Source organism: Mesoplodon densirostris, chromosome 10 (genome assembly GCF_025265405.1).
Source record: "Mesoplodon densirostris isolate mMesDen1 chromosome 10, mMesDen1 primary haplotype, whole genome shotgun sequence".
Classification (NCBI taxonomy): Eukaryota; Metazoa; Chordata; class Mammalia; order Artiodactyla; family Ziphiidae; genus Mesoplodon; species Mesoplodon densirostris.
Window position 1 is genome coordinate 31865606 of NC_082670.1, and position 16493 is coordinate 31882098.

The 16493-nt window shown below is 50.7% G+C and overlaps 1 protein-coding gene across 1 annotated transcript; it reads left to right on the forward strand.

The window, feature by feature from the left end:
- The first annotated feature begins 731 nt into the window (after nucleotides 1-731).
- MRPS18A (mitochondrial ribosomal protein S18A) lies at nucleotides 732-16463 on the forward strand. Its single transcript, XM_060110240.1, has 6 exons — nucleotides 732-856; nucleotides 7884-7915; nucleotides 10347-10454; nucleotides 12839-12962; nucleotides 13194-13263; nucleotides 16044-16463. Exons 1-6 carry the CDS (start codon nucleotides 745-747, stop codon nucleotides 16186-16188), a joined length of 591 nt encoding a protein of 196 aa, XP_059966223.1. The 5' UTR covers nucleotides 732-744; the 3' UTR covers nucleotides 16189-16463.
- Nucleotides 16464-16493: the final 30 nt, after the last annotated feature.

Consider the following 16493-nt stretch of genomic DNA (forward strand, 5'->3'; position numbering starts at 1 on the left):
AAACAATGTCCTTGGCTTCAAGGAGCTTACAGTCTGGTGAGGAGACACATACTACACAGATGTAAAATTACAGTTGAGTGGGGTACTAAGATGGAGAGGTATCTGGTGCTGAGAACAAGTAACAGGGAAGTTAAGGAAGACTCTAATGTGGAAGTGAAGTTTGAGCTGAGCCCTGAGAAATAAGTTTACCAGTAGCCACAGAGCAGGCAGAGGAAATAGCTGAGCAAAGGTCCTGGGGCCAAAGGGAAGCGCCAAGTTATGAGAATGAAAGACGCGCGGGGGGTGGGGTGGGGGTGGTATGAACTCTATCCCAGGTCTGCGAGATACCTGATGTTCCAGAACCATTGTTTCTAACCATTTCAACTGCTCTGGTACAGACTTAAGCCCAGCCTCAAGAAGCTGAAAATCCACATCTCACTTGAAGAGAAGAAAAAGTTTTAAAGAAATAGGGGCAGTGCATGTGATTTTACCGAAGAAGCCCGCCAGGGAACGAAAGCGACCTTGGGAACTTCGAGGACTGGCAGACAGGAGCTAAAGACCTCCCTAGACTCTCGGAACAAAGCACAGACTTCACACAACGCCGCACCGCTTTGCGAAAAGCGGGAGAGGTGAGGAAATGGAAGTAACGGACAAGAATAACGGAGCTAGAAGCCCACAGGACGCAAGCTTCCGGCCCACCACTGCGGCTGCGCGCGCGCCGTTCCGGAAGCGGAAGGGCACAAGAGGTCAGCGTTGGTTTTCAAGATGGTGGCCCTCACTGTGCTGGTGTCCGGCTGCGGACGGCTGCTCAGAGGGCTCCTGGCAGGCCAGGCCGCGGCCAGCCGGGCCCGGCCTCCAGCTCGCGGGTTCAGGGAAGGTGAGTCCTGGGTACTGGTGACCTCCCAGGGTTGAAGAGGAGAAGCGAAGGTTGCTTCTTTCTGCCCCCGTGCGCCCCTCCCTCCCTTTCCTTCGCGCGGTTCCGAAACGCCGGAGATGCTTGGGCTCCGGGAGTGCTTGCAGTTCCCTTCCAGACCCTGATGCTGTTACTTTGATCTCCCACCCATCGTGATTGTCCTCATGCGTGGGGACGGGGGTGGGGGCATGGAGATCGGAGAGAAAAGCCTACTTAGTTAGCAGGGGCAGAAGAGAAACCTGTCCCAGGGTTCAGGAAAATTTTTGGTTAGGGTCTGCATGTTAATTCTCCGTTTCGTATTAGCCGAATCGCCGCCTCCTTCATTAAAGAATTCCTGCGCCATCGGGGAAGGACATCTGGATAACCTCCCCCGGGCCTCCCTTTCCAGTTTCTCATCTGAAAATGCTGTAATCTCATGGCAGCTTTTTCTACCTGGGCCGCTAGTCTGAGAAGTGGAAGCTAAGATGGAAAGACCATTGAACAGTTGAAACAGAGGCATATGCTGGATGGTGGCTTTGCTTTTCATTAATATTAAGTCTGGAAAAGCAGCCTGATTCTAGTATTGCACCGAGAGCTTACTGAAGGCCAAGTGCTGTACTTCAAGCTGTTAAGGGATTCTGGAGAAAAAAAAATATAACCCTTTTCCTGAGAACTTAGGTTCTAATAAAATGATATGATACACTCCAATAAAATGCAAGTTAGGTATTAGGTATTTACATGCGGAAGTACAGGGAGATTAGGTTACCGGCAACAGCAAACCGAATTGGAAGTTTTCATGAAGGGGGCGTGTCTTTAACAGGCTCATAAAAGGATGGAATCTGGCAGAGAGTGAAAAGGTCTTTCAGGACATAGTCTTTGTGCACTGCTGGAAGCAGGAAAGGATGAGTGATGTGCAATAGAAGTGAAATGGTTTTGTGTGTGTGTGAGTGTGTGTTTTTAAGATCTGGTGTAGTATTGACCAGCATATCCTTTAACTGAAGCTGAGAAGAATCCAGAGGAAAATAGTGATCATTTTTGCCAGGGGGACCATAAAAGTCCAAAAAGAAGAGCCTAATGAAGAGAGCATTGGATTTGTCTCAGAAAAGGTCTCTTTTTTCATCTTTCAAACAGCAATTTCAATAGAATGGCAGACAGGGAACCCAGTTTGGGGAAATGAGAGATAGTTCATGAAGAAATTAGGTGTGTTTGAAAAATTTAGCTATGAAGGGAAGATGGAACATTTGCTAGAAAGAACAACAACATCCAGATACTGCCTGGTTAGCATTAGATAAACTAATTCATTGATAAAGAAAGACAACAAAGAGGTGTCTTGGATAAGGTGTTTCATCTGTTCCCATGCTGCAAAATAGGCATATGCCCATAACATTTTTGAGGGCGTCTACCAAGTGTCAAACACTAACGGCTGCAATTTACTTATCCTTTATGAAATCAAAAGTTGAAAACAGTTTTTTGCTATGTCCCCAGAGGATAAGCAAGCGGAAGAGTTTTGATTTTTTACAAAGGAATATTTGAGATTAGAATTTTTCAGTTGGAGAGTTTGTGAAATGCTGGGCTGTATGATGAGATGGGTGTTTGAAGTCTTCCTTGCCATAAATACCTGGTAGCTTCTCTGTGTTACTGTCAGACCTAAAGGCTAAATAATTGAATTGATGTGATCTTACATGAAGGCATTACCATATTCTATATTTTTCTTGAGAACCACCTATCTCCAAAGCCTTTAAATGAAAAAAAGAAACTTAATATTCTATCCATTATGTGTAAGGCTTAAAGAATTACACATAAAGCTAATTTTGACTGGTCCCAGCTGGTATATTTGACACACAAATAATATTGTACACATAGAATTTAAAGTCATGGAGAGGGGGCTTCCCTTCTCTGGTGGCGCAGTGGTTGAGAGTCCGCCTGCCGATGCAGGGGACGCGGGTTCGTGCCCCGGTCCGGGAAGATCCCACATGCCGCCGAGCGGCTGGGCCCGTGAGCCATGGCCGCTGAGCCTGCGCGTCTGGAGCCTGTGCTCCGCAACGGGAGAGGCCACAGCAGTGAGAGGCCCGTGAACCGCAAAAAATAAAAATAAAAAAAATAATAAAGTCATGGAGAGGAAGCTGGGTGTCTTGCTGAAAATATTCAAGCATTCTGCTTTTCAGAGTATCAGATAGTACTTCCTTAATTTTAGTCAGAGTTCATGGGCACTCAACACCACTCCTCCTGCCTATAGAATCTCTCTGTCCGAAGCAGTGATTCTCAATTGGGGGCAGTTTTGTCCCTCAGGGAACATTTGGCAATGTCCAGAGACATTTTTGGTTGTCACAGCTGGTGTTCATGGCATGTGGTGGGTAGAAGCCAGGGATGCTGCCAAGCATCTTCCAGTGCACAGGATAGCAGCCCTCCACAACAAAGAACCACCTGGCCTGAAATATTGATCCTGCTGCTGTTGAGAAAGCCTGGTCTAAAGTTTGACAGAGGGACACACAAAACCAAAAAAGGTAATTACAGAAGAAGCAAGACTAAAGGAAGACAAAAAATGGAAGTTGTGGTTTACTAAGTGCCTGCTGCAAACACTGTGCTAGGTTTTCCACGTACACTTATTCAGTCTTCTCAACAGTCCTTAAAGGTGAATATTACAGGCATTTTTACAAATGAGGAAATCTGGTCCAGAGGTGTTGGGTAGCTGCCCAATATCACACAGCTAGTAAGTAGTAGAGTTGGAAGAACAGCCAGCACTTTTCCCTCCAGTAACATCACCTTGGTATTCCATAGCAGGGCTTCCGCATGGTTCCCTCCCTTCCCTGAAAGCTCTTGTCAGTTAACTTGCTGGAGACCATTTAGTGTTCATGATTGACACTGTCAGACCTAGCAAAGGTTAGACCTTGTTCCTGCCGTGTCACTCTTAGAGCCCTTGTGAAGGAATGCATTTAAAACAAGAAAAGTAAACACGTATGACTATCTGAATTAACAGTAATGATCTGTCAGACCCTCAGAGCAGAGCGTGTTGAAATGAGTAAAGGCTGAAGGGAATTTTCTTCATCTTTTCCTAAGGGAGCTTTCTGGAGGACTTAGCATTTCAGACAAGGATATGCCTGGCAGGATGGGCATCCTTATAGGTAAAAGCTTTGAGAGAGGAGTGAGCAAATTGGGGCCTTTAAAGAATTCAAAAGACATAGTCCAGGGACTTCCCTGGTGGCGCAGTGGTTAGGACTGTTCCAAGTGCAGGGGGCCCGGGTTCGATACCTGGCCAGGGAACTAGATCTCACATGCATGCTGCAACCAAGAGTTCACATGCCGCAACTAAGGAGCTGGCGAGCTGCAACTAAGGAGCCCGCCTGCCGCAACTAAAACCCAGCGCAACCAAATAAATAAATAAATAAATATTAAAAAAAAAAAAAAAAAAAGACGTAGTCCAGAGTAACCTCCTAGTGGAAGGAGATTTTTATGTAGCAGTAAGACTCCTCATTTGAAGGATGGGACATTCCCTCAGAGGTCCAAGGGGAAAGGAAGGGGTAGGTGATGAGAGAATCAGAAAACTTCCGTGGCAGAATTAAAGGTGAACAGAAGGGAGCAGAGCTTGAGCAAGGAAGGAGTCTGAGGAGAGTAGTCAGTGGCCATACTTAGCCAACATGCGCTGTACTCCCTGACCCTGCATAAGGTTGTTGGTGCTGCCGTTTAGCCACCTTGCCATTCGGTTGCTCCGTCCCTTCATACTCTACTTGGGACTTGGTTTCCATGGATCCTTTCCAAGAAGAACCTTGGTCTCTGGGCACTTCCTGCAGCAGTGCCCTCCACTCCTCGTCTTTCCGCTCTCCTTACTTCCTCCTTTACTAAACAGCTGGGTCTTTATCCCGCGGCAGTTCACTGTGTCTGTGTTTATGTGGCCATCGAGGTCTTTTTCCATTCATTGCAATCTCACCTCGATGCTGTTTGCTCTAGACTTACAATTCAGTTATCCTGGACTCCATCCTAGGTGAGTATTTACTGAAGTACTCAAAGGATCTCTTTACGAGGCATGGACTTTGTTAGAGTGAGATTCCCTTGCTTGGTATAGTTCTCTTTTCTCCTCTAGGGCAAAGACTATGTCTCCTAGTAGGCTGGAGCTCTCCACAGTGGGTGGAGCCCGGCTGTACACTCCATGGGTGCTCAGCAGATGTGTTGCCTCCTGTGGCACAGATTATTTGATGTGTATGAGAAGTGCCTATCTGAGAAGATTTTGGCCCTTAATTCTAGTTTAGGAAACTGCTTTGTATCTTTCCTTAGTTTACTTGATACGGCCATATCTCGGAACACAAGAGCAATTCCATCTTTTCCTAAACAAGTTTTCAGTTAGTGACTAACAGTTTTTTATTAGTCCAGCTTTTCTTATCCACTCCCACTTCTCTTGAATGGAGAGGAGGCCAGGAACAAATGGATCTCAGGTTTTGTTTGGTTTTGACATGTTTTTGTATGCATGCTGAAAAGCAATATTATTTTGATTCCTAACTCCTGTTTTCAGAGGCTTGAAATCTCCTAGGGCCTCTTCAGGCTCCGGTGGGCCCTCTGTCCCTGCACTGAGACACTGCCCTGACCAGTCTCTGTCGTGTAAGAGTTCTCCAGTCATTCCTTCTCATTTGACAAATTGTCTCTATTAGATAAGCATCTGCCTATTGTTTTACCCACTGACTTATAGTGAGATGATTCACTGGTTCAGAGTTGCTGTGTGGGGAGCTCATTAACAGTGGAGCTTGCTACGAGCTTTGATCTGTCTTCCAGGGTCCAGTGGGATGACTTCAGGGTTTGGTTCTTTGCCGGGAGTGATGTGTGTTTTGCTAGACTTGTTTACTTGATGGTTAGGACCCAAGTGCCTCCACCTAGAGGGGAAGCACATGTTTGTCCGCTTCATTTCAGGGCACTGTTCTCACGCTGACTCGAGTGGTACTGGAGTGGGTCTCTCCTTTTGTTTCCTATCAGGATTCTTAAAAAACTCGCCCCCCACCTGTTGTTGCTCAGATTGGGTCACCCTCCGTCCCTCTTCCAACTTGTTTTTTGCAAATTTGCAAAGTTTCCGGGATGCCTGGCAGCCCTGCTGGGCTAGGGCTGCGTCCTCCTGCCTCCCTACTTTTGTAGGCTGACACAGTGCAGTGACCATCTCCCTGCAGCTGTGCTGGCCACCAGACTGAGTACCAGTTTGAGTCTCACCCGCATCCCATTTAGGCTGGCCTCTGTTTGAAACAAGTAGATCTGTGCGGTGACACATTTTCTCCTAGGGAGAGAAACCTAGTTTGTCTTTGAATTGATTGGTATACAGTGTTCTCTGGAGAAAGCCTCGGGGCCTTTCTGGCCGTTGTTACTCCTTTGTGTGTGTGGAGTTGAAGTTGAGAGGCTCTCAGGTTGGTTGTTTGAAGTAATGAGTCCTTATGAATGGCCTTGCCCAGAAAACAAACCGGGGACAATTCCAGGCAATCTGTGTCCAGTTTGGTGTCAGTCACAGAGCTCAGTGATCACAGATGCTGCTGTGGGCCTCCGGGTGGGTTAGAATTGCCTCACTTTTTTTTCTTAGACATTTTCATTCTCTCTTTTTACTGTTTATTTTTTATTGCGAAGGCAGTACATGTTTATTTTAGAAATTTCAGAAAATCACCTCCTCCCATCCCTGAGGGAAAACCAGTATTACCATTTAGGTGCGTAGCTGTAGGGGTCTGTGAGCTTCCTGTAATCCACGTCTAATTGTGTGTACACTTACGGATGTGTTTCCAGGGCAAGGTCCGTAACTTTCATTAGATTCACGAAGTTAACCTTAGGCTCTTTCTAATCTGTACTACTTCTTTCCTTGGCTAGGGCTGAGTAGAACTGATTGTGGTAGCCAAGCTACTGTTAAAATATGGTTTTACTATTTGGGGAGACAGTTTGCAGCCTACTATGTGCACTCATGTTTTCTGTTACAGTAGTTAGCAGTCAGAAGGGCATTATGAGAAGTATTTTGCTCCCTAGCCTTTATGGAGCCTCTGCAGTATGCCAGTTCCTATGCTAAAAGCCATGGCTTCTTTCTCTAAAGAAACTGGGAGACCAAGGAGAATCTCCAAGAAGTTTCTATTTGATTATATTTGCGGAATGTGGGTTATTAGCTTGGTTCTTCCTTTGGATATTGTTGAAGTTGTCTTTCTGCATCCTGGTTAAGTAAGAGGAAATATGTGCAGCCTGGCTTGCATGCCTGTGTGCGTGCGACTTAATTGTCTTGCCCTCGGGTTCTCTTCTGACTGCCTCAGCGAAGAGCTGAGGGAGGCCCTCTAGTGTGGAACTGCAGCACTCTCTGCAGTTCTGCCTGGACCCCATATCTGCAGGCCCCTCATTCCCACCTCTCCCATCACCCCTCTCCGGTGTGGATAACAAAATGCACCCCTGCAGGGAGAGGAGAGGATCTGACTCACACAGCTGCCCTTGTACAGCTTTAACACAAGGCTCTCAGGATGTTTTAGGAGTGAACTGGTCTCATTACTTATCCACCGTGGGACCCCTGGAGCAGTGTTAGTTCAGTGCTGTATCTTAGATTGCAAACTCGTCAAGGTCAGGAACCATATTTGTCTGGTTCTCCTCATGAAAGAACATATGCGATGGGTATTTTTGAATGTCTTTTAGCGGCTTCTGCCCACTTCCCACCCCCCACCTTCAACCCTCAACTCTTAGGCCATTGTTGCTAGCCACAGTAGGGCAAGGTCTTGCCAAGCAAGTACCTTGGATGGAACCAAGATGAATCTCAGCTTAGAAAGGCAGAAACAGTGTGGAGACCCTTAATCCCAGACAGATGATATGACATGGGCATCGGGGCGGCCCCCACCCAGCCTCCAGGGCACAGAGCCTTGGCACTGGGAGGTGAACCCTGCACACTTCCTTTTCCAGGTCAGGGCTGTGGGAGAGTGCAGAGAGAGGGCTCCGTTTTTCTGCGTGTGTAGAGTTTGAGCTGTTACTTGAAACTCCCTGTTCCTTATTAAATGGCTGACCTAGTTTTTCCCTTTTATCTCTGTAGTGGTGGAGATCCAAGCAGGGAAGACAACTATAGTAAGTATCGTCGAGTTGGCCACTTCTAACATCTTTAATGCTTGGAGCTGCCTGGCTGCTCCTCTGAGGGAGGGTGGGAGGCCCCAACTGGACTCCTGGCTTCAGGATCTGCTCCCTCTGTGACCATAAATCCCACAGTCTACTATTTTCAACCTGTGTGTGAGAGTGTGGTTAATCAGGAACAGTTGCTGTGCCTGGACTAAGGCATCTGTTACTTGATTAAAGTGGCCCTTTGTATGACAAGAGCTCATAGGTATTTGCTGATACGTTCTTTGGCGGGTGATAAGTCAGTTTTCCAAAGGGGAAAACTAAGGTAATGACAAGACTAGAGAGAGTAGACCCCGGGCGAGGAGCCTGGATCTTTCCTTTCTGCCTAGAATGACTAAGCTACTATTCCTTCAGTGATGTAGTTAGAAGGTGACGCTCTCTGGGCCCTGGGCTCATAGCTGGCACCCTGTCTTCTCTGTTGGTGAGAAAGCTAGCACAGTTCTTCACCCACCTACTCCCCCCCTCCCTCACTGGGCCCATCTCACCTCCCTTCCTCTGGGAGTCATGGGGCCTAGATTATCCTATAATCCCTAAAAGACAACGTTGTTTTCACATGGCCTTCCACGCCTCCAAGAAATCCTCAACCACTCCACCGAGTTCCCAGAAGCCTCTGTAGCTTCCATGTCAACCAGGGATTTAACCCTTTGGCAGCCAGTCAAGATCAGTCCTCCCCAAGGCCTTCTTATCCCCAGGTCAAGCCTTAGGGTTCCCTCTTTGGGTCTTCCCCAGAACACTCCCTCAGCCTTTTCACTGCTTAGCCTCACAACAGTTCTTTCTAGGGGGATCCCATTCCCTTAGGGCACCTTTTTTGGTTCCCTTATCTAAAGCCAAAACAAGTATTCATCCTTTAAACTCCATGCTGGTGGAGAGAAGCACATCTGGCTTTTGAGTGTGAAGAGTGTTTTTCCTGTGGGGTGTGAATTTGCTGTTTGTGGAATGAACACAGAAGTATGTGGCCCCATGAGAGCCCCTGGGGGAGGTAACCCAGCCATGCCTGGAGAGGCGCTGCCGTGACTGGCTTTGGGTATTACTCTCCAGGGTCTCACTTTCTTCATCAGTAAAATAAGATCATGATTCCGCCCTCACTAGGTTGTGGGGTTAAATGAGATGATACATGTGGACCATTATTAGCACAGAGCCAGGCCTATAGTGGGGAGTCAATAAGTGTTAGCTCTCCCCAACCAGGCCCACCTTGACCCCCTCCCAAGTCCTTCCATATACTTGCACATTTTCCCTAGCGCACCTCTCCCTTTCTGGCATAGCTGTGGTGGCCTTGGCAGAAGGGTAGTAACAGCACCCTGCATCGCCAAGCCTTGCTTCTGGCCCCCTTTGCCTTCTGCCAGTTCTTCCCTGGGAGACAGTGTTGCTTCCCTCCCAGAGTCTCTCAGACCTGTCCCAGCATCACACAATCTGTGGCCTCAATCAGCAAGGCTTTCTAAACTCCCCTTCTTGCAATTGGAGCTGATGCCCAGATCATTGGTTTATTGAGCTTAGTAATTCCAAGGCTGTGTCACAGGATACAGCAGCCATGGAGGAGGTCACTTCACATGTGGCCTCAGCACGGTTTGAAAGGTGGCATCCAGAGTGACAAGAGGAGGAGGGCAGGGGAATGTATCCTCTCCTCTGTGTTTTTAGAGAGAGGGGGGAGGAGGAGAGCGCACACAGTTGTCTGCTTGTATAGGCCTAGACCGGCCTTCTCAGCCTGGCACTGCTGGCGTTTTAGACTGGCTGGTTCTGTGTTGTGAGTGGGGGCTGTCCTGTGCATGTAGGGTGGTTAGCACCTTCCCTGCTAGAGGCCAGTAGCACTCCATCCCCCCGTGGGGATGATCAGAAATGTCTCAGACGTTGTCCAGTGTCCCCTGGATCCTGTTTTTAGGCAACCCTGCCTGGTTGAGAACCACTGGCATAAACTTAACCTCTGTCAGATAAAACTGGAAACTGCAGTTTCCTCTGAGAAGGACATGCAGGGTGGGAGGGAGACTTCCACATCCCTGCACAGTTGGAAACTTTTTACCATGTGCATTTATTACTTTTTCCCAAAGGAGAGAGAGGGAGGCATAATGTTCTGGAGTTTTTGTCTTTTTGAGGAAGGAAAGGTAGCATTCAGCTGATACAGCAAACCCCTCCCTCTTGCCACCAGCATTAAGTTCAGTTTCTACTACCCTTGCAGACTATCAAACCCATCTCTGTGGCCACCCCAAGGTCCATTATCCAGCAGCTATGGGATCAGCCCCACAATTCTGGCGGAGAGACCCGTTAGCTACTCGCGTGAGGCCCCCAGAGATGAAGTCTCACCAGCACTCCTACCACTCGGGGGGTTGTTTGAGGATGAGAGGCTCTGCACAGCCCTCTCCCTCACAGGCTCTCTTTCTCTGCCTCCTAGATTGAAGGCCGAATCACAGGGACTCCCAAGGAAAGTCCAAATCCCCCCAACCCCTCCGGCCAGTGCCCCATCTGCCGCTGGAACCTGAAACACAAGTATAACTACGAGGTGAGTCTGGGCACAGACACACATGTCTGCGCATCTTGGAGCTCGTGTTCCCCGTGGGCTTAAGCAGCATCTCAATGAACCACCAAGACAGAAGCATTTTGTCCAGTTTTTAAAATGCTCAGGCTCCACCTCCAGATGATTCTCTTGGCCTGGGGTGGAGCCCAGCCATCATTATTTTTTAAAGCTCCCCAGGTGATTCTAATGTGCAGCGACGGTGGAGAGTCACTGACTTAGTTCATGGTCTGGTTGTGGTTGATTCAGACCACCAGGGCCCTGGAGCCCCGTCTCATAGGGCTATGTTCCCAGGGGAGTGGAATCAGAATCTGAGCTTGGCTTCCCTCCTTTTATAACGAGGGCATCTCTGGAGAGTCCTTACTGTGATCTGGGGATACATCATTCTCTTTCCATATTGGAGCTACAAAGACCCCTGTTTGCTGTAGGTCTTCTAGAGCTGTTGTTTCACAGAGAGATGACAAGAGTGAACAACAATAGGTGAGTTGCACAGGGTGCTGCTCTGTGTGTAAGCACCTACGGGGCATAATTCACTTAGTTTTCACAATATCCCTGTGACGTAGGTACTATTTTCATCCTTGTTTTACAGATGAGGAAATTCGAGGCATGAACTTGTTAATGAACAAGTTAATGAACTTGCCTCAGATCACCCAGCTAGTAAGTATCAGAGCTGGGACACACACTCTGGGGCTACAAAACCCAGGCAGAGGCTACGATCCCAGCTAGTGCTCTATATCGTGTCTAGAGGTGGGGCGGGCCTGCGGGAAAGGACGCAGCCCTGGAGAAATCCATACTTGTCCTTCAATGTTCTATTGGTAACATTAAGCAACCCTGCTTTTAGGTTTCAGGTGATTCGGACTCTGGGCCAGCTTGACCTGCAGGTTGTCCCTATGCCCCTCTGTGGAATGGGATGACTAAGGGCAGAGATCCCGGTCAGGTGGTCAGAGCAGGAGAGGCCACATGTCCACGGGATCTGAACAGAATGACCCAACTAATCTCCTGGGCTGGGAGCCTTGGCTTCAGGCCACCCCGGGGTGGGGGTGGGGTATTCTTTTGACCTGTTCCGGCCCTTCTGCTGATGGCCACCTGGAGTAACAGGGAACTTGCAGGCCACGGGGCAGTGCTCTCAGCTTCTTGTGACATGGAAGTTAGTGGGGTCCTGGCCATACTTAGAATCCCAGCTGTGGATAGACAGGTGAACCCCACACCTGCCTGATCACCATGGGGCACTCTTCCTAGGAGCCATTTCCAGGAAATGGACTTGGCTCTGTTTATCAAGCAGAAGAAATCCAGTCCCCTCCAAGGTAAAGGCTGAAGAAGTTGTTTTTCTTTTACCCCTTTCCGCTCAGGGCACTGCCACTTTGAGCTGCACAGAGCTGTCAGCCTTCTTGGCAGCCTGCAGTGGGGGCACTGGGGCTGTGAGACCAGTGTATTATCCCTGGATAATCCAATCCAAGTTCTTTTCATCAGATTCTGGAGATTACAGGGGTGGCAATTGGGGGCCTGGGTCCCCCAGGAGCTGTCCAGTGATTAAAACAAACCTGCCGTTATACGGCGAGGCACCTGCCAGGGCAGCGAGTCAGTTTGAGGACCAGGACCATGGAGACAGGCATGCCAGGCCCCTCCGAGTCGGGTGGGCGACTTTTCCTTAACCCTCTCAGCCATCCTGTGAGAGTTGGGAGGGGACGTGGTCTCTCTTGATTCTGATTCATAATTCTTGACTCTCTCCTTGACTCATCCAAAGCAGTCTGATGGTTCAAAGGAAGCCCAAGAATCCATTTACATCTGGTCACAGGGGGCTTAGAAGATGTGGGATTTAACCTCGCAACCTGGCCCCATCCTCAGCTTGTTGCTGCCTGGGGCTTCAGAGAGCACGGCACAAGGTTGAGGGGCTCTGTGGGTCTTCTGGGCTGTGGCATGTAGACTCTGGGGGCGGAAATGGTACAGGTTTTCCCTGTTGTGCAGAAGTACATAACATACCCCCTACCTCACCCAAGGAGGAGAACACACCTTTCATCACCAGGAAAGATACCGTGGGTGCATGAAAGCTTGTTAACCTTCTTGAAGAGTTCCTGTTCTCTAACCTAGTCTATCGGAAGACTTATCTCATGGAGGAGCTGAGGACTCCTGGGGTTGGTAATGGGGTCAGGAAATCTCGCTAAGTTGGGATTGAACCTTTGTTGGGGTGGAGGTAGCAGGCCTGCGTGCAGAGCTCTGTGGGGAGGGAGTGGCCTCAGGTCTGTTCCGGGGGAGCCTCAGCCTCTTGCAGTGCCAGGGTACAGCAGCCTCCCCTGGAGGCCACTCGGCCCTGGCTCCCCAGCAGCAAGTGCCCGTCCAGAGGACCCTCATCTCCTGTTTTCCGTTTCCACTAGGATGTTCTGCTGCTCAGTCAGTTCATCCGGCCACACGGGGGCATGCTGCCCCGAAGGGTCACAGGCCTGTGCCAGGAAGAGCACCGCAAGATTGAGGAGTGTGTGAAGATGGCCCACCGAGCAGGTAGAAAGCACCTTGGGCTAAGAGGGGCAGAAGAAGGCTGTGGGCACCATTTCCACCCTCCAGCTGCCCCGTGTTCCAGCCCCTCCTGAAAGGGCAATGGGTATCCAGAGGCTTCATTATACTCACCCCCTCGTGCCAACCTCCTACCCCCTTGGGCTTTCCCTCCAGCCCCCAAGAGCTGCACAGGGAGCTGCAGAGACCATCCCCTTAAATGCTTTTCTCTCCACTCAGGTCTGCTCCCAAATCACAGGCCTAAGCTTCCCGAAGGATTTGTTCCAAAGAGCAAACCCCGACTCAACAGGTAAGCAAACCTGGGCTGGGGAGGCTCTCTCCTGGAGCTCGTCCCACAGTTCAGGAAAGCTGGAGCATTCTGTCCCTTCCAGCCTAAGCACCCACCCCATCAGTCCGACCACTGTGCACGCCTCTGTTACCCTCCCCTGCCGGCCTCAGCCTCTTTCCTTGTCCCTCCCCAGTAGAGCACTTAGCACAGGGGTAAGAAGGGTAAGAAGGTTGTTCTTCTTGTGCTAATGTGCTTATCTTCTGTTTATGACATCATACTGGGTTGCTATGGGAATGTCAGAGCACTTCTGCAAACTTTCAGTAATAGCACTGGGGTTATTAAAGGGCAAAATGAGGCCTTAGAAATAGAAATGGGAAGGCTCTCCGGGTCAGGGCCACTGTACATAGCTGCACAAATCGTACACTGCAAAACTTTAAGGCAGCATCCAGGTAGACTAGATTGTGAATGGTTCTCCCTAGAGTTGTGCAGTTAACAACCTGCACAGCTGCACATGGCATCCCATGAGGTCCTGAGGTTTTATAGAGGAGGAGAGCAAGTTCCCTAGGTCCTAGAATCAGTCAGTCTGCCTTTCAGGTGGCCCCCTCTGGTGTAGATATAGATTCCTGTCTAACACTTAAACAGCTGTCTCTGACATTACCACACCCACATACTCCTAGAACTATAATACCCCCTTGTTGAGAGTAGATCCAGGTCTGTAAAATCGATGTTGGTATTTCTTCTTGTTCTCCCGTATCGTATCAATAGACCCCTTGCCTTCAGCCTGTCCCGCTGCCACTGGAATTGCACTCTGTGGTTAAAGCAAAGCAAGATACCCCACCCCCAGCAAATCTCCTAGGCTGATCCCCAACAGAACCCAGGCATGGAGGATGAGAGGCCAGGCAGATACTAGCCATGGATTGCTGGGCTGGGGGAGCAGGGCCAGAGCTGGGTCTTCACTGACGCCTCGCCAACACCCTGGCCCCTTGCCCATCTCCACCTGCACCTCCCACACTGCTAGCTGGGCCATGTGCCAGCAGCCCCGGAGGAACGGGACGTGTTAACCTCTTCCTGTCTTTCCCAAATGTGCTGTGGACCTTTCGGGGGTGGAGCCCACCCCTACTCTGACTTGTTAAGAGACAGCAGCAGGCCTAAGGACACGATCCATCCTTCCCTCAGGCCTTTGAAGCAGAGCCAGGCTCCCTCCCATATATCCGGTGTCCTTTAACGTGACACAGGATTGATGATGCGTGGGGGCTCTTGGGTTGCAAAGGCCACCCTGGGGAGGAGAGGGAGTCCTGGCTACATGGGAGGCTGATTCCTTACAAGGGACTTTATGATTCCATCCAGAGGTCCTTGAGCTGCCATGCACCGGCCCAGGCTGTGCCGGGCCCCAGGGAGCCATGCGTCCTCCTTCCCCGCTCCTTCAGGAGAGGTAGGACGAAGGAACCTTGGTTCTTCTTAGAGCTGGAGTGTTCCCAGAGAACCGTCAGAGGCCCTCAGCCCCCTCCCCTGCCAGCTGGCTGCTCCTTGGGGCACAAGCATCAGGCCCAGGGCCAGCTGAATGCCAGCTTCCCTGGGGTCTCCAGGGTGGGAGGGGCAGGGGGCCTTTAGGGCAGCAACTATGGAGAGCCTGGTGAGCCTCGGGATCTGGGGTCTTCAAACCCAAGGAGCACCCCTTTGGGGGAGGCTGCTCCCACACCCCACCTCTTCACCCACCCTTCTGAAGCCTGGGAAATGCCAGCACAGGGGCCTGCCAGGTCCCAGCACCACCATAGGCATCCCTGGGCCCAGCCCACTGCACAGAGGCCCCCCCCCCCTGCTGGGGCACTGACAGCCGCAGTGGACACGGGGAAGCCCTCTCCTGCCGGCCTACCTCGCACGTGGCATGGGGCCAATACCACCCACAGCTTTTACTTCCTCACAAAGCTCAGAGCAGAAGACATAGGTCCAGGGGAGCTCAGTTGAAATGTACAAATCAGCAGTCATTTTTTCACTCTTAGCTAAAAATTTTCAGCCATGGTTATTAATTTTTTTAATTAAAACCTCTCATTTGAGGGTCTCTAGAGGCGGCTGGGTTGAGCCTAACCTAGTGTGGAAGCAGGGGAGGATCCTGGCCTCTGCCATGGCTGAGCTTTCAGGACGAAGGGTGGGCCTCTCTGGACGGGATCCAAGTTTCGTTCTGGACGGAGTAAACCCCAGTCCCAGCCGGCATGAGCCACTTTTCCGGGAACCATCAGGGCCCTGCTGCCATCCCCAAAGGAGGCAAAAGGACTATGGGTGGCAGCCATCTTTCCCCACCCCCACCCCCTCCTACTTACAAGAACCTTCCTGGCCCCCATCATGGGTTGGGTGAGGGGCAGGGATCCTCTACGAGTTATGGCTGCCTAGGCTTGTTCCCTGAAGGCTGGGGTGGCAGAGTGAGCCAAGTCGGGGAGAGGGAAGGATTCCTCCAGGCCCTTACATCAGCCTCTCCTCTCCCCGTGACTGGGCCACAGAGGGATGATCTGCTCTCTGAGCAGCCTCTTCCTCCACCTCCTCCCCCAGCAAATGCACACAAACACTGACGACTCATAAAGATCCAGGAAGCGTGTGGCCTTGTGCTGCCTGACCCTGGCCACACACACCTGCGGCAGCAGGAGCCCAGCCCATCTGTTTACAGCCTACTCAGCAGTTGGTCCCAGGAAAAGCCCTTCTCCTCAAGAAAGGAAAACTGGTGAAAGGGTTTGGTTGGCCAAGCGTGGCTTGGGCCTGAGGAGGCCATGCCCGCGGTCCCACAGCCGCCTCTCATCCTCGCTCCACAGGTACCTCACCCGCTGGTCTCCCCGCTCCGTCAAGCCCATCTACAACAAAGGCCACCGCTGGAACAAGGTGCGCATGGCTGTGGGGTCCCCCCTCCTGAAGGACAACGTCTCCTACGCGAGCAGGCCTTTGGTGCTGTATCACTGACTGAGATCAGGGCCTCCCGAGAGCCGGCCCTGAGCTCATCCTGCACTCCCGCCCCATCCCACCAGGGTGGCCTGGCTCCTCCAACGTGGATGGCACAAGGGCTAGCAGGTCCAACACCAGTGCCCTGGGCCTACTCTGCAACAGAGCTGGGCGCTGGGTGCAAGTGGGGCAGTAGAGTCCCCAGGCAGCTGCTGTGGTCTCGTGACTGGCCTGGGCTCATTGCTGGTGGACAGGAGCTTTGCCCACAGGAATGTTATAAACCAGCTTGTACTCACCCACTGGGTGTGCGCCCACTGCTTGGGAAG